Here is a 22,447-nt window from a genome sequence, read left to right on the forward strand (position 1 = left end):
AGAAACAAACTTGGTAACCGCAATTTGACCGAGAGAATGTTTACCATGACTCACCAATATCCGCGTCGAAATCATGTCGTAATACTGATCGATTAGGTCAGGATCGGAGAGGATGTACTTCCCCACCAAATCCACTGCTGCCTCTCGCACCGAAATGGCCGTATCCAACAGTTTCTGGTGGACGCCCATTTGCATGTCTTTTCGTGCAAGCACCATCTGGTCCACCTCGACGATGTTGCCTAAACATTTCATCGCTCGTGTTCGTATCGCCACGACCGGTTCCCGCACGACCAGAATGATCTTCTGCAGATACTTGTCGAAGCTTTGCGAAAACGATCGCTTGCTTGCTAAATATTGCGCGATCAAGTTGGCATTTCCATAATCGATGTAGGTTTTGATTTCACTGATTCCGGCGTTTTTACCTCCAAAGGGACAGATCTGAGTCAGGTAAGTTCCCTTCCGGGTGTCCAGCAGCCGGAAAATCTCACTGTTCAGTTCTTGATCCACACCTGGTTTCACTTCTTCGATGTCCGAATCAATCCCTCCTCCACCGTCGGAGTCAGATTCGCTGGTATACTTTTTCCGCCTTTTCGCTTGCTTTTTTCGAGACGCATAGCCTTTTTCACCAGCAGCGATATTCTTCTTCCGCTGGATAATATCACGGTACCACTGTGTGATGTAAAAATGTCTCGCATGGTTCCACACGATATTTCCCTCTTGAGCGTTGGCCGCTAGAAAGTCCAGTAAAATCTTTTCCAAGAATTCCGTTCGTTCCTCCTCTTCGTCGAGCTGAAACTTAGAGTTTCTCTTATACTCGTCGCCTTCCTTCTCCTGTTCTATCTTAATATACTTGATGAGCGAATCCATAGTACGAACTCGACACCGGGACTCTACGGTATCCTTCCGTAATCGAGCGGCCACGATGCCAAGATATTCGAGTGAAACTACACGTATCGATTGTTCCACGCCCTTGTCAGACATCTTTTTGACAAGCATTGTCCCCAGAAGACTCAACAACAGTTCCGACGCCGGCCATTCCGGTTTGTTGACGGTTGTCAATAGATCATGTATAAAGTTCTCAAATAAAGGACGGAAATCCGTTTCGCTTGAACGACTTTTACATTTATCCAAAAAAGTTGCCAGAAAGTTTCCGCCAATGCTCAAAGCAGTGTCATACTTTCCAATGATGTAGAGGTCAGCCGATTTGGGGTTACTGCTATTGACAATGGCTTCGTTGTTTGCTTTCTTAGTGTTACTATCTCCTAGGGATTCTGGTAGCACTACAGCACACTGGATTAACTGAAGTACGAGAGCCGTCATCATTTGGATGTTTCCAGCATTGTTGACCAGCTTGTATGGGCGGAGATTGCGTTTCGAGTGCGGAAGACGATCGATCGACGAAAGAATGTCCGCGACAATATTTCGTCGATGGTGGGAATACTTCTCGTTCTGGAAAATCGACGTCACCAGATCGAGACAAACAAACTGCAGTGTTTCGATGTTATCGACAAAGAATGGCTCCACGCCCAACGCCGAAGCGTGTATCACAATGGTGTCCACAAAGTGGAACTTTTCAAACATCGTTACCAACTGCTTGCCCAGTTCTACGATTTTTGTATACAGAACCGAAAGACCCTTCTGCTGATAGGTTGGTATCTTTTTCGATTTTTTGCCGTCTACCTTTTTCTTCGTTTCAACCGAGTACACGGGATCATACGAAGGAAATACTGTTTCTCGCAGTTGAAACTGCACGAACTTGATGATTGCATCGATATTGTCCTCCTGCAAGAATTTTGTACTCTTGCAAGTGTAAATGGAACAAATGAGCAAAGCCGCTTCCATAGCGTTCAAAATTTTCTCAATGCATTCGTCCCCGACCAAGTCGTCTTGAAGTTCCGTCCCGCTAAGATTCTTTGCCGAATGTATTGAACGCATCGCGTAAGTAATTAGCAATGTGAGCTTATTTTCCGGGATGGCGTCAATTGCATTGCGAGCCTTCAGTTTTGCAGTTTCCGAACTAATATTACTGAGCATGCTGGTTGGAATACATTCGAACTGTTCGTCACCGTCGTCCAAATTAGGGGCCTCAGTCTCATCCAGTTGATCGAATATCTTTCCCATAATCGACATAAACCTCTGGTAAGTGTTTGTATTCATAAGTTCTTCCTTGGATAACTTCTTCACCACAGGTACCACCATTTTTTCCACCTTTCTAAGCTTTGGCTTACTGAACATGTCTTCAGGGTTCATCGCATCGTCCTGAGCCTTCCGTTTCGCTAGCAAACCACTGTACCTCCTTTCGTCTTCTTTCATCTTGCTGAATATCATTTCAGCGCTCTTCTTAACCAACCCTAAGCTCATCGCCAGCTTCGGTTCAACCTGAGCAAACTTCTTTAAATCCTCCTGCATCATTTTCATATGATCCTCGTTTAGTTTCTCTAATTTGACTGAACACTTTTTCAAATTCAAAGTATCCACTTCAGTCATGGCGATCATGCGACACAGTTTCTTAAGGTTAACTCGTTGGGGCTTTTTCATAGGAGTTTTATTGGGTTGCTGTTGCTGCTGCGGGGTTTGGCCAGTTTGGGGTGTTTGCTGCTGATTGGCGGCTGCTGAACTGTTCGGCGTTGTTGGAGCGGACGTGGTAATTGCTGGTGCCTTCATCAGTGCTCCCGCCACTGCGATAGATGTTACTGGTGTTGTTATGGCTGGTTTTGGTATTGCAATGGCCCCCGCCCGTTGCAATGCGCCCGCAACAGATATTGGCTTCGTTGAAGGGGTGGTACTAGTTGACGTGCCTCCAGGTGGAACACCACCAGGTGGGCGTGGTTTGTTGGGAGGAGTTGCCATCGGTGTCGGCTGGTTTATTCGCTGAACAGGAGGAGAAGCTGCCTGAGCTTGTTGATGCTCATGTTGCTTACGTAGGCTGGTTTGAGTTGGATCTGTTTCCGGTGCCGTCGTACCTTGAGCCGGTGAGGGACGGCCACGGGCGTCCAGGTTTTTGCTCTGTTGTTGTTGAAGGTATTCGCTGTTGCGTGGTGCAGCCTCCGGTGTTTTTATGAGATGATTGACATTGGGTTGTTGTTGCTGCTGTTGTGGTGTTTGTTGCGTGGGAGCATGCGGCCGAGGGTAAGGCTGATGGTTCTGCACAGCAGGCGTACTTCCGTTCTTCAACTGAGATTGTTCGTTTATAGCCGGATGAGATTGTTGCTTTGGTGCTGCCAGTGGTGAACGTTGTTGTGGCTGTTGTAATGGCTGAACGTGGTTTGCTGTTATTTGCTGGTGATGTTGGACTATCGTGGAGGCACTGTTTATATTGTTGTTTTTGTTTATCACATTTTGGTGCGATTGTTGTACGATAGTCTGCTGTTGATGATGTAGTGCCTAAAATTGATAAAGAATTAGAAGTTTGGAGTTCAATAATAATCGAATGTAATATGCAACAAAAGGGAAACGAAGGTGGTCTTTTTAAAGTCCAACTTATAAAACTAAACACCTTGCCAGGACTTAACGACTTTGTCCTAGTGCTGTTCGAATGCATCATTCATTAGCTATAACATTATAACAGTATTTGCTTGTTGGACATCCGTGCTTCAATTTGCTTTCTTCAACCTCAAAAAAGTAAATAAACTTAATTGATCTGGTATAAACTAGATCGTGCAGTTCTAGAGGCAGAACAAGGTGCATTCCAGGAAACAAATAGTCTGTTTTAGTAATGCGTATGTCCCTTATTGACTAACCTGTTGCTGTTGCAGCTGAGGCTGTTGTTGGGTGTCAACATGATTGGGCAGTTGCTGATGATATTGTTGTTGTTGCAGCTGCTGTTGTGAAACCATCAGATCCGGAAGCTCAGTCGAGGAAGATGCTGCTGTTGTAACCGGCTGATGAATTACCGTCCGATGGGGGTCAACCGGTTTGTGTTGTTGCTGATGCTGCTGTTGCAACATCTGCTGGTTGGGATGAAGTTGTTGTTGCTGCTGATTGAAATGGGGCGGCTGTTGACTCTGAATAACCGATTGGTGTGCGACGATAACGTTTTGATTATGCTGCTGTTGTTGCTGATGTAATATATGTTGCTGCTGTTGTTGTTGATGGAAGATTTGTTGTTGTTGTTGCTGGTTGTTTTCTGCAGGATTGGATGAATAAGCAATATTTGGAAGGTTAATAACTTGCTGGCGGATGATGATTTTCTGATTTGGCGATGTTGTTGTTTGTGTTGGCTGCTGTTGCTGCTGTTGTTGAGAATAGGAAATTTTAGCCTGATTCAGCGGAGCTGCAATTAGAACCGTAGGGTTTGATTGAAATTGCGACTGCTGATGGGGCTGGATTTCTACAGATGGATGATTAGAATGTTGTTTTGTAACTGGGGACTGACTAAAAACAATTTGTTGTGGCTGCTGCTGTTGTTGCGTTATTGGAGTCAAATAATCCTGATGCACTTGATGATGTGTTTGTAGCGAAGAGTGTTCGCTAGGATAGTTTGAAGCTTGGGTTTGTGATGTAAATACTAGAAATAAAAAAGAAATGAAAAAACAAACGACCCAATAAGAATATTTCTGGCCAAACAACTAAGAAGATCCAACGAAACCGTAAAGCAAAAGATATGAAAGCGATAGCAAGAGTCAGTATTGATGATCGGATGAATTGCTGAGTTAAGCGTAATGTTTTTGCTCAGACATTTACTGACTATGTATAATCGCATATTTAGCCAGTGTTCTGTAAACCACATCAAACGCCTTCTGACTATTCTGATACTTTGTCAGTAAAAGTAATACAAAAATTAATTCCTTTGAAATTATTTCTCGCGTAATATAATGAACGGGCCATTTCATATTGTTTAGTTAGATAATCTGGCTTCAAGTAATTTTAAGATGTATATTCTTCCTAGTTTTTCAATATTCCGCATAGTAGAACTTTACTGGCCAACGAGGCTAAACGAATTTAAACATAAATAAATATAGTTATATAATATTTAAATACAAATAGTCAATATAAAATCAGATCTTTTTTTAAATTGGATTATTTGCTTTGTGAATTGCAATAAATAGAGGGAACTGGAAACTGTGTCGCACATCCGACTTATTTAAACTTCTGGAGTCTAATTTGAACTCTGGAGTCTGGAGTCATCAGTTTTGTAAATGAATACGCATGTAACAAAATAGTAATGCAAAATTATCACTGTTAATTAAAACTCAGGACAGGTTATTGATAATTGACATGAATAACCGAGCAGAATCATCAACAGGTAATGTTTTATGAAGTTAGTTGCTAAATTGAATGCATTAGAAAAAAAAATAGCACAAATCCTAATCTCTCAAAAACTTACTTATTTTTTGTTGCTGCTGCTGTTGTACAAGCATCTGCTGCTGTTGATGATGTAGGGTTTGAGGCCTGTTAAACACATCCGCTTGGCAAGAATGGATGGCCTGCAACAGCAGCGGGCCTTCCTGTAGCGATTTGCTAGTCGATTGCTGACCATACTGATCCTTCAGCTCGATGTGATCCGAGTTGGTTTGCTCGATGGCGTTCACCAGCTGTCCAATCAGGCTATCATCTCGCGTCGCCAATAAGTTATTGGCTTCCTCGGCGACGCGCGGATGGAACAGCAACGATCGATTCAAGGCGGTCGACACCGTTGAGAAGGAGTCCGATATCGGCAACTCACTGAGCACTATAAAAGAAAGGTACACAATAAAAATAAGCACATCATTTCAATACTTGTGTGCATTCTGTAACTTACTGTCCGACAGACTGGTCAGACCAGCCAGGGTGGTAATAGGGACACTTGGTATATCTCGATCGCCCATGGTTGCCTACTATCTGTCGCTTCTACAGTGGACCAAAGACCGTGATTGTTGTGGGAGTGAGCGAAGAACGCAAAAGCTTCTTCTCTCCAGCGTTGACAGACGATTGTTGTTGTCTAGTAGACTGCTTACGTGCTAATGTTGTATCAATGCAAAATTCATGCTTCTGAAATGAGATAAAACGGAAACAATTAGGAAACATTGCTGTGAAGTACCTCCTTAGAGAAAATCGTGACAAACCACAGGCAGATGCAAAAGATCTACACCTACTGTTTAATGTTTGTCTGCTTGCGTGCTTGCCTATGTAAGCAAATTTATTAACACACAACTCTTTTGATGTGTGTGCTTTGCCTTCTGAGAGGAAGCTTTGACCACCGAAAAATAAAGTTATTGTCAGTATCGGAGACAGGTACCTGCTGCTGGTGTTATTCCCTATGATTTCTAGCGAAACTTTCAGGAGGGCCCACTTAATGAGACAACTTGGTGATATTTGTTGCTACCGAAAACTGTGGTTTAAAGTATTTTCATTAATTCTCCTTTCATGTAGTACTCTGCAATTGACCGGTAGGGGTGAAACATTTATGTGAATTCGGTAGTCACTGATAGCCCAGCCAGTATCAAGCTGTGAGTCTGATTTGACGAGTGAATACAAACAAAACCATTCCTAATGTTACGCGAGTTTTAACATGACGCGCTTTCTCTTCTCTCTTTGTTTTTCTACACAGTTTACAGTATTATTTTTGTACTCATACAAGTATACAGGTTTTTGATTTTAGTAGCTATGCTGACTTCATAACAAAAGATTAAATGGAGATGGTTCATAAAAATAAAAGCACAGCATTTGCCAAAACCAATCTGTGGTGATGCGTCCTTTCTTTTATATATTGAAGAGCTGGACATGTAGATACCACGTGGACAATTTAAGGGATTTGTTGTTATTGATGCTTTGAACTGCCCTTCTACGCATAATTGTCCCATGTTTGTTTTTGCAGATGAGATTTCATCTTTTTATCACAGAGCGGTCTATTCTCATGCATATTTTCCAAAAACGAAAATAAAAATCCTTTTGGTTGTAACTTTTTTGTCTTTCAACATATTTTTTGCAGCTTACAACTATTTTAAAATGACCAGACGTCCCGGATTATGCGGGACAGTCTCGGATCCAGCTTACTTGTCCCGCATTGTCAGGTTTCTCGGAAAACGCCCCGCATGCCATGATGAATCTGTGGAGCTTGGAGAATGTATGGAATTGGAGAAAGGAGAACTTGCCGCAGACCGCACTTATAATCCAACTGACAATTGATGTCTCTATGAATAAAACTTAACCTAACAGAAACGATCAGCGGTACGAAAAAATAGGGCATCCGTTCACGCAACACGTACGTAGAAATATCAAAATAAAATAGGTTGAAAACTTGTTTAGTTGGTGGCTAGTTGAACGAATGGGCTCATGCAGAGCATAATGTGTGCTTAGTAAGCCCAATTTTCGATTGGCTCTGGGGATGATTTACGTCCACTGTCCAAGATATCGCCGAGACCTTTCAGGTGATGCACTAGGATAAGGCTACGTCCGGAAAGGATATTGTCGAAGATGATAAGCATACTCTTACGGTGGTTCGAAATAATGTTGCATTTTGCTACACTTGAGCACATTAAACTACGCGAACACCAATCTGTGATGGTACGCATCATATTTTGAAGCTCCATGCAGTCTCAATCACGAGAATATGTGGGGCGCCCTGAGACGCAAGGGGGTTCCTGAGAAAATCATCGGACTCATCGAAGCACAGTACGAGACCTTTTCGTGTAGAGTGCTGCGCAATGGGGTCCTGTCCGACCCTATCCGGGTCGTAGCTGGTGTAAGGCAAGAATGTATTATATCACCGTTACTGTTCCTTATCGTAATCGATGAGATTCTGGTGTGTGCGATTGACCGTGAACCAAACCGCGGGCTGTTATGGCAGCCTATAACCATGGAGCACTTAAACGACTTCGAATTGGCTGATGACGCAACGGCGCTCTGATATGCAGAGTGAGCTCAATGACCTTGCCGAGCGCTCCTCCTCGGCAGGTTTAGTCATCAACGTCAACAAAACCAAATCGTTGGATGTAAGCACGGTGACTCCTTCCAGTTTCACAGTAGCCGGGCAACCAGTGGAGAATGTTGAAAGCTTCCAATATCTTGGTAGCCAAATGGCGTCAGACGGCGGTACCAAGATCGACATAGGCGCATGGATCAAGAAAGCAAGGGCTGCCTTTGCGAGTTTAAGAAATATCTGGAAAACAGGCAGATAAGTGAACGCACCAAAATACGAATTTTCAACTCTAACGTGAAATCTGTGCTGTTATACGCTAGCGAAACATGGTGTGTATCAGTATCCCTCGTTCAATGTTGCAGTTGATCACGATGTGCTTTACTACAGGTGTGGGCCAAACCCCAAAGTAGTATTTGTTTAACGAAAATTCGCTCTTTTGAGAGAAAAACTCTCAGCTGGGTTGCCGAAGATGGCCGAAGGTGGCCGAATGTGACGTCACGTCTGGCATACTCAGTACAATTTTTATAACAGACGTGATGTTTCATTCCGCCCACCCACTGTGGGTGGCAATGTTTACGATATTTTGACGTAGGATTTACGTCTTTCTTTACTATACTGGGTGTCATTTAGATTTTTGGAAATCAAAAGCGTTACGCTGGAAGGGAAGATTTCGAACAGTACTAGCGCCTTTATCTTTGGATGGATTTTGAAGATTTATATATCAATCGACGTGGACACTCTCCAGCAATTTGCCAACTTCGTTAAAACTTAAGGTTATAAACGATATGCTATTGAAATTATCAATTCTTGTCAAAGCCAGTAAAAGTTTCATATGTAACCAATCTCGTGCATTCGTAACACGGACATCAGAATGCGCTGAGTCACGGGCCTTCAGGTCCACCGCAAGATTTTCTTTGTGTATAAAAGAAGCAGTGCCGGCCGTGTACGAAAACAAGGACCATCATCAATCCATCGTGGAGTTCCTCGAGGTCCACAAGTATGAGTACTACACTCATGACCACCCCGGCACGAAGCCGCTAAAAGCTTTGCTGCGAGGACTCCACGACATGAAGGAAGAGGAGCTAAAAGCTGAGCTCGAAAGTTGCGGATTGAAACCGGTGGCCGTGCACAAGATCGCTCGTCACGACAAGACGAGGAGATATCGCGACCAGCTGTACCTGGTCCAGCTGGAGCACAGCTCCACCACGTGGAAGGACCTGAAGCTGGTCAGCGTTATAAATTATACCGTCGTTGACTGGGAGCGATATCGGCCAGTGAACCGTCACGCAGTGCACCAACTGCTTCAATTTCGGACACGGCACCAGGAACTGCCGCATGAAGCCTGCGCTGCAACAAGTGTGGAGAACCCCATCTGACTGATGAGTGCGACAAAATGGAGGTGGCCGATCCCAAGTGCGCCAACTGTGGCGACAAACATCGAGCCACCACAAAGGGTTGCCTAAAGCGAGCCGAGTTCCTGGAAATCCGTAAGAAGGCTTCCACCAGGACCATTCCGAAGAAGAACCGTGTTCCTGTAATCAACGAGGTGAACTTTCCAGCCATCCCGGCTCCCCGTCGTGTGATTCCAATACTCCCACCGCTACAGCCGCACAAGCGACTGGCAGCGGCAGCTGCATTGGTCCAAGCTCCAACATCGTCGGCACCATCCACCAGCGAATGGCCCCCGCTCCCTCCTCTTGGGTTTCGTCAGCAGTCGGAGAACGAAGCCGTCCCACCGGAAGAATCTGCTCCGCTGTACACTCCGGATCAACTGATGCCGATCTTCGCGCAGCTCGCCACTCGGCTGCGCGGCTGCAAAACCCGCTTCGATCAGGTCTTCACTCTTGGCATGTTCATCATTGAAAATGGCTGCTAGGGTGGGCCTGTTCAACTGGAACGCTTGCTCGCTCAAGAGCAAAATAATTGAGCTGAAGGATTTCCTTGAGGAGAAGGAAATAGACGTGGCGTTCATCACCGAAACGCACCTAAAACCGGAGGTGAACGTCAACATCCCGGACTTCCGCATCGTGCGACTCGACCGGCCGACCAGGGGAGGCGGTGTGGCCATCGCTCTTCGCTACAACATCAACTGTCGTCTGCTTCCAAGCTTCAGCTCCAGCACAATCGCGCTCATCGCGGCGTACTGTCCAACGCAAGCCAAAGCCGGCCCTTCGGAAGGGACATCGTCAAGCTGACGCGGAGGCAAGGCCAGTATATCATTGCCGGTGACTTGAATGCCAAACATCAAGCCTGGGGCAACAGTCGCGGCAATCGAAACGGCACCATCTGGAGAAACGACATGGAGGAAGGCCACTACACAATCTTGAGCCCGGATTCCCCCACTCGGCTGAGTCGGTCCGGTGTCCACGCAACCCTCGACCTCTACATAACAAACCTGAGTGACCACGTCTCGCAGCCGGTTGTCTACCAGGAGCTCAGTTCGGATCACTATCCGGTGGTGGCGGAACTGGGCTCCTCGGCCACCAGCAGTTACGACGGAACTACCACCGAGTGAACTGGCAGCGGTTCCAGCAGTGCGTCGATAACACCGTCGATTACGAGGTGCGTCCGGAGACGCCGGAAAGTATCGACCGCCAGCTGTGCGCCATCGAAGAGGCAATCTCGGTGGCCAGAGAGCAGCATGTCCCGACGGCTCGGCATGTAAGCAACTCAAAACATCGATACACTCACCAAAGATTTGATTCAATTGCGGAACGTCACTCGCAGGCAGTTTCAGCGTACTGGACTGCATGAGCTTAAGGCACGCTGCAATCGAATCACAAAAATTATCAAGGCCAGAATGGTGGACCTCAAAAATAACGACTTCTCGAATAAGATCCGCACTCTCCCAGATTATGCTAAGCCGTTCTGGAAAATGACCAAAATTCTAAAATCCAAGCCTCGGCCCATTCCACCTTTGTTCCCACTAGACAATAATGGCTCTAAGGATCGCTTGATAACTCCTGCAGAGAAGGTCGCTGAAATAGGTCGTCACTTCGTCAGCTCACACAATCTTGGGCAGAACATCGTCAGTCCCAACGAAGCAGCCGTCAACGAGCATGCTAACAACATCCATTTGATTCCCAACGACTTCTCGGAGGAGTTGGAGATCTCAGCTGGCGAATTGATGGCCTATATCAAATCGTCGAAGAACATGAAGTCCCCAGGCTTCGACAGCATCCTGAATCTCGAGCTCAAACACATGAGTGCTCCGTTCTTTGAGCACCTCTCGCTGATCTTTAATCAGTGTCTTCGGCTCAGCTACTTCCCATCGTCCTGGAAGTCAGCGAAAGTCATCCCCATCCGGAAGCCTGGGAAACATTCTTCTTCCCCCAAAAGTTATCGACCCATCAGCCTTCTCTCAGGGTTATCCAAGCTATTCGAAAAAGCTATTCATCATCGGTTACTTGAGTCTGCCGAAAATCTCAACATTTTGCTCATGGAACAGTTTGGTTTCCGACGCGGTCGGTCAACTGTATACCAACTGACCCGAGTTACCAACGTCCTCAGACGGAACAAGTTTGTCTCAAAAACATCCGCCATGGCCTTACTCGATGTCGAGAAGGCATTTGACAATGTATGGCATGATGGCCTGGTGTACAAACTACAACGCTACAATCTTCCCAGCTACCTGGTGAAAATCATCAACAATTACCTGTCGTCAAGGACATTCCGGGTCTCAATCAGCGGAGCGAGTTCCAATGCGCACAACATCGTCGCAGGCGTCCCCCAGGGCAGTATCCTCGGGCCCCTGCTTTTCAATCTGTTCACCTCCGACATGCCAGAACCTTCAGAAGGCTGCATTCTGTCTCTGTTCGCAGATGACACATCCATCGTCTACAACGGTAGAGTGATCAGAGCGCTAGTGGCAAAACTCCAATGAGGCCTGGATGCCCTAACAGAGTAGCTCACCAGCTGGAAGATCTGTATCAACGCGGCGAAGACACAGGTCATCATTTTCCCCCACTCCAAATCTGTAAAATCGTCCGACTGTGGAATGGGTCAATGAGGCCGACTACCTTGGCTTGACCCTCGACAGCAAGCTTATTTTCAGGGAACAGGTTGACAAAACGGTGACAAAGTGTAACGTTTTGTTGAAACTACTGTACTGTACTGCTACTGTACTCTTTGATCAACCGCCGGTCCCTGAAAAATAAGCTTGCTGTCTACAAGCGAATCATCCTCCCTGTGATCGAATATGGCATGCCGGTCTGGGAGAGCTGCGCTAAAACCCACCACCTCAAACTTCAACGGGTCCAACACAAATTCCTGAGGATGATCCTCAACACCCCTCCCAGGACAAGAACATCCGAGGTCCACCGTCTGGCCGGAATAAAAACCTTACATGAACGCTTTGGTGAGTGTAAAGAAAAGTTTAGGGTCCGTTGCTTACACTCGGACCAACAAGCGCTTAGGGCGCTAGTTCCAATCTAGGTTATCAAATTTTTATTGTAAATATTAGTGTACATAGTAGTTAGGTTATCAAATTTTAAAAAACACTAGCGCCTCCTGAAGGCCGTCATGATACATTATATTTTAAAAATTAAGTAACAACATAATAATAATAATAATTAAAATCGAAGTTGGAGGGCCAAGCCGGCCGATCACTGTACATGTTAAAAATAATTGTAGAACAAAAAATGTTTAAATAAAGAAGAATTTTACTACTACTACGTGTACGAATCATTACAGTTTGTGACAGCAGCGCGTACTGACGTGTTTTTCGCTCGCGCATTTTTTTTTCTCACTCGTTCGCAGTGTTTACCTACACAGCATGCAGTCGCCAGCGGGAGAGCTGTCGGTGGGTCTGCGAATATGCATAATGGAACGTACACACGGTCAAGCAGTTTGTCCAACATTGACTCCACCTCTCGTTTATTCAAACATCTCTCAAGTTTTACCAACAGCGGCACGAACAATCAATTTATTCGACCAACAATATCACACACGAACGACCGAAGCGCCAACTTGAGCACCAACCATCAAAAAATATATGGGGGTTTGTGCAACTTCACTACAAATGCTCAAACATGTTCGGCGTACCTTGACTCCACCCCCGACAACTCAAACCAAAATCAAACCGTTTTAATTTTTTCCAACCGAGCCGCCAACTGTCAAATGGTTGTTCGAACGACTTCACGCACGTTCAAACAAAGCAGCAACCGAAGCGTTTTCCTGGGGGCGGAGTCAATGTTCGTCAAACTGCTTGACTGGTGTGTACGTTGCATAAAAGAAGAGGAAATACAGGGGATGGACAAAATAATTAGGATAGGCAAATTTTGGGTTAAATTAGATGTGTTGTAACTATGTTAGTTATCATCCGATTTTGACAATTCAGGCATGCCCAAACTAGAAAATTAATCCAGTTTGACGGTATGTCCATGCAACCGACTATGGCCACCGGATTCCGGAGATATTCCGGGTTTTTCGGAGGTAGGTTCAAAACCGTAAATTTGAGGTGAATATTAGGAGAAGTTGTGGTTAAAAATTGAATAATATTAGTAACCACAAATGAAGTAGGGCTCTTGCTGATTGGAACCATATATTGAGATTTGGAATCGGACCAGAATCAAGTGAGATATGGCCATTTATTTATAATCGGTTCCGATCGATACTTATCAAAGGAATCAGGCCACAACTTCATTTGAATCTCGCTTTTTGATAGATCGTTCACTATGATTTTATTCTAGAAAGCCTCTTATGTGTCAAGAATGAAAAATCAATTGAATAAACGGATCCTGGAGTCGCTGGGATGTCCCCGGGGAACCTGTGAATGGGGACATTTAAATTTTAGCACCAAAATCAGTCATTCGACGGCTCTTTTTTATGGTTTTCGATCAGGAAGCGAAGTATGAATATAAAATGGTCAATTGACAGTTCTGACCGCTTCCAGGGCCTACGGATTGGCCCCGGGGAACTGTGGAAAGGGATATTTTGGTTTTACCACCAAAACCAGTCGTTCGACGGCTCTTTTTTCATGGTTTTCGATCAGGAAGCGAAGTATGAATATAAAATGGTCCATTGACGGCTCTGACCGGGACATTTTATTTTAAGCATCATAACCAGTCATTCGACGGCTCTTTTCTATTGGTGTGTGATGATTCATACAACGAGCAGTGTGACGATTCATCCAGAAAGGTCCAGAAAGCGGTCAGAGCCGTCAATGGATTATTTTATATTCATGCTTCGCTTCCTGATCGAAAACCATGAGAAAAGAGCCTTCAAATGACTGGTGTTGGTGCTAAAACTAAGATGTCCCCCTCCACAGAATCCCCGGGGCCAATCCGTAGGTCCTGGAAACGGTCAGAGCCGTCAATGGACCATTTTATATTCATACTTCGCTTCCTGATCGAAAACCATGAAAAAAAGCCGTGGAATGACTGGTTCTGGTGGTAAAACTAAATGTCCCCTTCCACAGGTTCCCCGGGGCCGATCCGTAGGTCTTGAAAGCAGTCAGAGCCGTCAATGGATTATTTTATATTCATGCTTCGCTTCCTGATCGAAAACCATGAAAAAAGAGTTTTCGAATGATTGGTTCTGGTGCTCAACTTAAATGTCCCTTTTCACAGGTTTCCCCGGGCCAATCCGTAGGTCTTGGAAGCGGTCAGAACCGTCAATTGACCATTTTATATTTATACATCGCTTCCTGATCGAAAACCATGAAAATAGAGCCGTCGAACGACTGGTTTTGGTGGTAAAACTAAAATGTCCCCTTCCACAGGTTCCCCGGGGCCAATCCGTAGATCCTGGAAGTGGCCAGAGCCGTCATTGGACCATTTTATATTCATACTTCGCTTCCTGATCGGAAACCATGAAAAAAGAGCCTTCGAATGACTGGTTTTGGTGCTAAAACTTAAATGTCCCCTTCAACAGGTTCCCCCGGGCCAATCCGTAGGTCCTGGAAGCGTTCAGAATCGTCAATTGACCATTTTATATTCATACTTCGCTTCCTGATCGAAAACCATGAAAAAAGAGCCGTCGAATGACTGATTTTGGTGCTAAAATTTAAATGTCCCCATTCACAGGTTCCCCGGGGACATCCCAGCGACTCCAGGATCCGTTTATTCAATTGGTTTTTCATTCTTGTTACATTAGAGGCATTCTAGAATAAAATTATAGTGGACGACCTATGAAAAAGCGAGATTCAAAAGAATTTGTGGCCTGATTCCTTTGATAAGTATCGATTGGAACCGATTATAAAGAGATGGCCATATCTCACTTGATTCTGGTCCGATTCCAAATCTCAATATATGGTTCCAATCAGCAAGAGCCCTACTTCATTTGTGGTTACTAATATTATTCAATTTTTAACCACAACTTCTCCTAATATCCACCTCAAATTTACGATTTTGAACCTACCTCCGAAAAACCCGGAATATCTCCGGAATCCGGTGGCCATAGTCGGTTCCATAGACATACCGTCAAACTGGATTAATTTTCTAGTTCGGGCATGCCTGAATTGTCAAAATCGGATGATAACTAAGATAGTTACAACACATCTAATTTTACCCAAAATTTGCCTATCCTAATTATTTTGTCCATCCCCTGTATTTTGTTGTCACTCTGCTTGATGATGGTCGGATGCAGTGGTGTCGGTTGCGATCAATGCGATCGCCCATCGCATCGCTCGGAGTTCACGGCTAGAGGCCGATGATGGCTGAGGCTGCGAGGACAGCGATGGTGAATGAAGAATAATAAAATTATCCCAGATTTCCAAAAGTTTTGAAAACAACAAATCGTTAATAATTCTACACAGTATGAATGTTGTCGTTTCCAATATCAATACCAATACCTTCTTCTTCTTCTTCTTATTGGCATTACATCCCCACACTGGGAAAGAGCCGCCTCGCAGCTTAGTGTTCATTAAGCACTTCCACAGTTATTAACTGCGAGGTTTCTAAGCCAGGTTACCATTTTTGCATTCGTATATCATGAGGCTAGCACGATAATACTTTTATGCCCAGGGAAGTCGAGACAATTTTCAATCCGAAAATTGCCTAGACCGGCACCGGGAATCGAACCCAGCCACCCTCAGCATGGTCTTGCTTTGTAGCCACGCGTCTTACCGCACGGCTAAGGAGGGCCCCAATAACAATACCAAACCCCATAAATTTAAAAGTTTAATGTAAATACGTTACGTTTATACAAGTCCTACGTCTACTCGCGATTATGTTTAAAACATTACCCATTACTTTTTTTTCGACTACTACAGACATAGAGGAATTTGGCCCACACCTTTACTGAAGCACATCGCGCGTAAACATTGTTTTTTTTTTAAAGAAGAAGTTGCTGTGTGGATTTGGATAGTGCGCATTTTGTTATCTCTTTTCATTCTTCATAACGTGAGTTGCCTATAATAAATTGTAAATTGTGATGAATAAATATAGAATATTTTATTGACAGATGGAACCCGCTACACGCTGCGAATGTTCCGTTGAAAATGTGTTGCTGCGGCCATTTTCTACGTTACCTTTAGAGGAAAAACTTCGCCTCGTGAAAATGGATATTGTTCATCCATCGATGAAAAATTTGAAATCGTATTATACCAAAGCCGGAAAAACAGTTACGAGAAGTTTCAATATGTCTTCGTATAATAGCGCAAAGTGGCTTTGTGGATCTAACAAACTAAACAAACTATTCTGCTGGCCATGTATACTATTTCATAGCGAGCATGACCGCGGCGTATGGTCAAGAACGGGTTCCACGGATTTGAATCATTTGTCCGCTGCGTTGAAGGTCCATTCGTCATCAAAAGACCATATCGATAATTCAGTTGTCCATACAACATTCGGTAAAGTACGGATAGATGAGAGACTTGATCACGCCCGCGAAATAGCTAAAACAAGTCACAATCATCTCGTAAGTAACAACAGAAAAGGATTAAGAACACTTATAGAACTTGTTTGCTATTTGGAATCTCATGGATTGAGTTTTCGTGGACATGACGAGAAACAATCGTCTAAAAACAGAGGTAATTATAAAGATTTGTGTTCATTCGTTGCTACTCGGGAAGCTATTTTCGCGGAATTCCTGTTCTCATCAAATGTTTTCACGGGTACAAAATTTTGATCCCATAGTTCAATCTGACCAATTTTCAATATGAAACAATGGGACAGGATTTCCATTCGAATGCAACTTGTTGCAAGCAAATCAGTCAACAATTTGTTCCAAAAAGTGTGGATTTGTTAACTGAACATACCCAAAGAACAAAAAATATGAATTCTGAACTCATTATGAATATGAACTCATTATTTCAATCAATTATGTCTAAGTAATTATAAAAACTGCATAAAAACGTAATTTGAAATAAGTTAGGGGACAACTAAAAAAGTATTGAATGATTTGTCAATAAAATAAGGGTGCCCACAACCGAATTTCGCAGCCTTTCAAGAAAATTAAGAAATCAAATATCGCGCTAAAATTTTAATGGCAATTGTCATTGAGCCTCAAAATAGATTAAATTTACTGTATAAATATGCATTGGAACTCACTTTTTGAATTAAATCACTTCAATTTATTACACTTTGAAAAAGGCAAAAAAAAAACTTCCGTGTTTTTTTTTGTAAAAAAACCCAATTTTATCCACCGGTGGTGATGATGCCTTTCTCGATTCAATATGTTGAATTCGAATTAATGTTGTAAATACAGTGCTTATTGCCTACATTTCGGCGGTAAAAAGATTTGGTACAATTCTAGTACGTTGCTTAAAAATTACTTACCGTGGGTTACCGTGGGTTGCGCCACGGCTAAAATGATTAATGATTCAATGTGCATTTGTGTTTTTGTTGATTAAAAAATAAAAATATAATCCAAACTACTTGATTTATTAAAAAACAAAAACAATAGTGTCCAACTAGGAAATTTTCTCCGTCGAATGAAACCAGTTGCACTCGAATCTGTCAAGCCCTTCTATATGAAACGCGTTTAACAAAAAAAATATTTATGGGCTACACACATACACACTTTTTAAGTGAAATTATAGCCTTCTGGTACAACTTTGTTGTACGAGAAAGGCAAAAAAATGATTTGTTCCTAGTTCAAAGTAGAGATCCCCATCCGGTTTGATATTGAGCACAAAACATCATGTTACAATCAGCCAGGTGGCATCCCTATCTCAAACAATAGGTTTGTTTTGCAGCCAACATTGCGCGACCGTATCCCACTGACAGTTCTGTATCCTAATGAGAATCAAATGTGATGGTTGTAAACAAAACAAATACTATCATGAATTTTACACAGATGTTGGCTACAAAAACATGGCGTCGTGCCACCGACCTGGTTACAATAACAAACAAATAACGGTTGTCAGAATGACAGCATCTGTTATCTGTCAAAAGAAACGTAGGGGTGCCCACAACCGAACCTTCTCCCCTACTCATGCAATGGCGGGCAATGAAAAGCTTTCAATTAATAACTGAGGAAATTCTAATAGAATACTAAGTTGAAAAGCCGGCCAATTTCCAATTCCAATGTAGAGCCATAGAAGAAGAAGAAGTAGAAGATTAGGAAGAGTGGTACAAGAAAAGCTTGTAATACTATATTCAAAACCCAACTTTCATTTGAAATCACTCTGCTTATTCCGCCCCTGCTTATTCCCAATGAAGCGAGTGAACGATTCAGAATTAATATTATTGGAACCGTTCAAGCATCAACCATACCCAAGCCAATGTATGCGTATCCACTACCACATGAACGAAATATAAATTAATGGTCAACTGTATTCGTTGTAAATCATACTTGCCGTAGTAGTAGTGTACCTCACTAACATCTGTTGACGAATGTAGGAATCACTTCGTGCCATTGGAAAACATCATATAGGTCTCCGGTAAACAAAATTTACTTCATTGGCCACTCAACGAAGAGCACGTACATATAATTGGTGTTGGACTGCGTGGGTGCATCGATGACTGTCAGGGTTTCATAGTGAATAATTCGTTCATGAAAAAGGTAAATAGGCCTTTTTCATTCAACATGACAGCAACGGCTACATCAATACTATCAGCTGCAGCAAAAGTCAACTACCAAGACACAATTCGTTCAAGATTCAACCTGACTGGAGCACTAGAAAACATGTCACTCACTATACACTGCTTCTAATTCGTCTTCCAAACTAATTGTATCCAGCTTCCATCGGTATAGAGGGTCATCCCTGTATATTAACATCTCACCATCACTGAATCAGCAACGTCGTCAAATAATTGTAATTAATCAACGGGAAAGCTCGTTAAAAAATAACATCTTTTTTCGGATAGATATGATCACTTTTTTCATTATTTCACTGCCCCAATCACATTTTCAATTTTTACGCTTTATTTATCCAAAAATTCAATCACATTTAGAAGTGTAACACAATTGCATCCCAAGCAGCAGAGTACTTGCTACATACTTTCGGTTTCTGTTTTCACCACTGATTTCTAAACAAATTTCCAGACTTGACGCGTTCTGTTCTGGGCGTGATTAACACAAGTAAGTAGCCATTCGTAGCTTCCAATACTAGAGGAACAGTTAAACAATCCCACGAAAAAACGAAGGAAAACAATACGCGTCATCAATGTTGCTCCGGTGCTCGTAAAAATTCACTCTGGCAAGTGTTTCCTTTCCTTTTGATTTTGTTTCGTCGTTCGTGCGTTCGTTCACCGTTCACCGTCGATGTGCTGCTGTCTATTTGGGCTCGGTATGAATGAAACATTCATATTCCGTTACTTTGTGAGAGCTTCTCAACCTATGTAATAGGCGCAGATATTATGCGATCAGTGATGCCATTCACTATACACAGAACTATGTTTGCATTCCAGCATAAAATGTTATCACGAAATGCTACACAAAATATGATTAAGAACCCGAAAACAATGTATTGGGAATCGACAGGTAATCTCAGCATGTTTTTGTGCCTTGTTACCCTTTCTATTATGGTAGTTACAGATAACAATTACTTTCTAATATGATAATTACAGTTACAACCAGCTGCACCGTAAAGTCTCAAGTAGCATCATCATTATTACGGAGTAATTATGTTTTTCTTTTGAAGCCACTCTCTAGCATGCCATCATAAGAAAGGAATCCTTGATTCCACCAACAAAGAAGAGGTAGGAACTGTTGATATGCTATGTACTTGACGAGAGGCAGGCAGAGTTGCAAATTGAGGAAGGTATGCTTTGGGTCAGGATTTGTCTAATATGGCCATGAGTATTATCACTCCGTGATAAACGACGTGTAACTGCAGTGTTAAGTCGTGAATAAGCATAAAAGATGGGACCGTTGATCGAATATGTTATCCACAATGTTATGTGTGCGCAAACATTCTATAGAATTCGGTCTTTTTTGGTATTAAATTTAAACCAAAATAATTTATTCAAATATATTCAATTTTCATATTACCGATTTTTATCGGTTAATGCAACTGAAACTAAAATCATCATATGAGTGGATTTCGATAGAAAATTAACTGCATGAATTCACACATTTGATTGCCTTTGTACACTACACTGTTTCCTATTGATAATGTACGAGGTCGAACTATGGGCCTAGAAGTTATGGATAAAATACTTATATTACTCGCGAAAAATGCCGGAAAATGTTGAATCAATTTGCCTGTTCCATCATTTTCTTTTGAAAATGGGTTAGATCAGACTATGGGCTCAACAGTTATTTTTTTATAATGTACGAGAATAATGCTTGTAGAATAGATTGAATATATCTGAGGGTAAGAAGACTAAAATATAAGAGACCTTTTTGAACGATTTTGCTATCTGACCTCCAGACTGCTGGCGAGAGCGATGACCCATTCTCACCCCCCAGACCCATTGTCACCTCCGATGGCGGTACATTAAGGTTTTTACAATTCGTTTTACAGATTTTGTATTTTTTTTTCGACTGATTCGAGATTAGGGGTTAGACATTCAAAAATGTTTAATAAGTGAAGAACTGATTCAAATATCAATTCACGTAAATAAAGGAAAAAATAAAATCCCAAGTACTCAACATTACAAGTTACAGGCCAGGAGGACTATTCATACTTAATTTTTAGCTATCACTATTGTTTTAAGCTTAATTTGTGAAAAAAAAAAAGAAATGCAATGCGGAAATCGATTAAAAAGAATAGATTTCAAATATAATTAACATAGTAGTGAATCGTGATAAGTCAGTAACAACTTCAGAAACCATGATTTACACAGGCTGGGTGGTCGCGGCCACCACTGTGGGAAACTTTGTTTTATACAATTTGTATTTATTGTAGGTGAAATTTTTTGAGTGGCTCACACTATTGCCAGACATTTTATTTTCCAATGTTAGTTTTTTTAAGACATTACAAGAAAAAAAATCCATAACTTTGGTAATAAATGTTTATGATTTGATCGATAGTTCAATTTCCCAATTGATTTTATGATTTCCCGTATTTTTCCCGGTCGGGTCCAATTCCCGGTCTTTTTTTCGCTTTTCCCGACTGGATGGACACCCTGTGCATCTGAAGTTCTCCAGTTCGGTTAGCTTCTTGTTTCGCATTTCTCTGAATTGGTATGTAATATTTTCGAAAGCTCTGAATGTTTAATTTTCTTAAAATAGAACTAATAAATATTTTAGAAAAGAACATAGCAAGCAACTCTCCATTTAAAGATTTTCACCAATCAACTGAAGAAGCAGTAGAAGAATGCCTAATCGACTACGATTTGGAGGAGTTGGAAGAGTTGGAGGATTCAGGAGAGCACGATTGGCAGCAGCAAACACTTCGAGTGGAAGCTAACAGGGCAACTGATAAACACCACGATTTGTTTTTCTGTACATTTCTTGTGTACAAACGACAATTAAAAGAACAGTCGTCAGGAACATACGTCGCCCGTTGAAAAATTTCGGCAGGAAGCAAAAGGCTCGTGAGGTGGTGTTCGTGACAAGTGCTGATGGAACCTCTTGCCCGTCGTGGAGTTCAAGCGAAAAACCTGTCGAGGATGAGTTTCACAAATTCGCACTTTTCCAATCCGGTCGTCGAAATTACACTTTGGATAAATAAATTGAACGAAGAAAAGAGCAACATACTACAGAGCTGGAGGGGCAAGGATATTTCCCTGTTTCTTCATATTTATTCACTTCCAATTAGCAGTCGATCAGTGTGGAACTCTGTCAAGGACGTCTTGATTGATCCAGCAGAAAAGGATCGACCTGGTGCTGCTATGACTCATGCAGTATTTGAACTTGCAGACGAATTGAGAGCTTTTCACTGCAGCAATATGGATGGACACGGAATGGCATGGTCATTTTGGGCCAATACTGTTTTGAATGCCGCCCATTTGAGGGAGACCATGAAGAATTATCCGCCGCAACACTTGGCTCATTTGTTTCGTGCCAAAGAAGGAACGCGTATGGAAGCAATGCATCGGGAATGGCACGTAGCGCACATCATCAATAATAGTTTTCATGAGGAAATTGCTGGTATACGTCAAGTGTATAATGTCCTGGAAGCCGGATTTCAAAGCGTTGGCACCACTATGGAGATGTTAAAGCAGCGTATAGAGGCATTAGAAATCCGCGATAAACTGTATGAATCTCTTATCAGTGCCATGGAAACTTCTGTGAACGTACAAGAAGATCGAACTTTCCCCCGAGTATATAACC

General features: G+C 42.7%; 1 protein-coding gene across 3 annotated transcripts in view; it reads right to left on the bottom strand.

Moving 5' to 3' along the window:
- The window catches only part of LOC134213415 (nipped-B protein), a 49,220-nt gene that overhangs the window by 15,523 nt on the left and 11,250 nt on the right, over nucleotides 1–22,447 (bottom strand). For 2 of the 3 annotated variants that reach the window (XM_062692454.1, XM_062692456.1), the window contains exons 2-5: nucleotides 5,741–5,970; nucleotides 5,327–5,671; nucleotides 3,741–4,507; nucleotides 55–3,384 (exon numbers count right to left, since the gene is read on the bottom strand). In XM_062692454.1, coding sequence (XP_062548438.1) covers nucleotides 55–3,384; nucleotides 3,741–4,507; nucleotides 5,327–5,671; nucleotides 5,741–5,807 — 4,509 coding nt within the window. In that variant the 5' untranslated portion in view covers nucleotides 5,808–5,970. The remainder of the gene's footprint in view (nucleotides 1–54; nucleotides 3,385–3,740; nucleotides 4,508–5,326; nucleotides 5,672–5,740; nucleotides 5,971–22,447) is intronic. The other variant, XM_062692457.1, reaches the window with a different exon arrangement.

This window comes from Armigeres subalbatus, chromosome 2, assembly GCF_024139115.2.
Source record: "Armigeres subalbatus isolate Guangzhou_Male chromosome 2, GZ_Asu_2, whole genome shotgun sequence".
Classification (NCBI taxonomy): Eukaryota; Metazoa; Arthropoda; class Insecta; order Diptera; family Culicidae; genus Armigeres; species Armigeres subalbatus.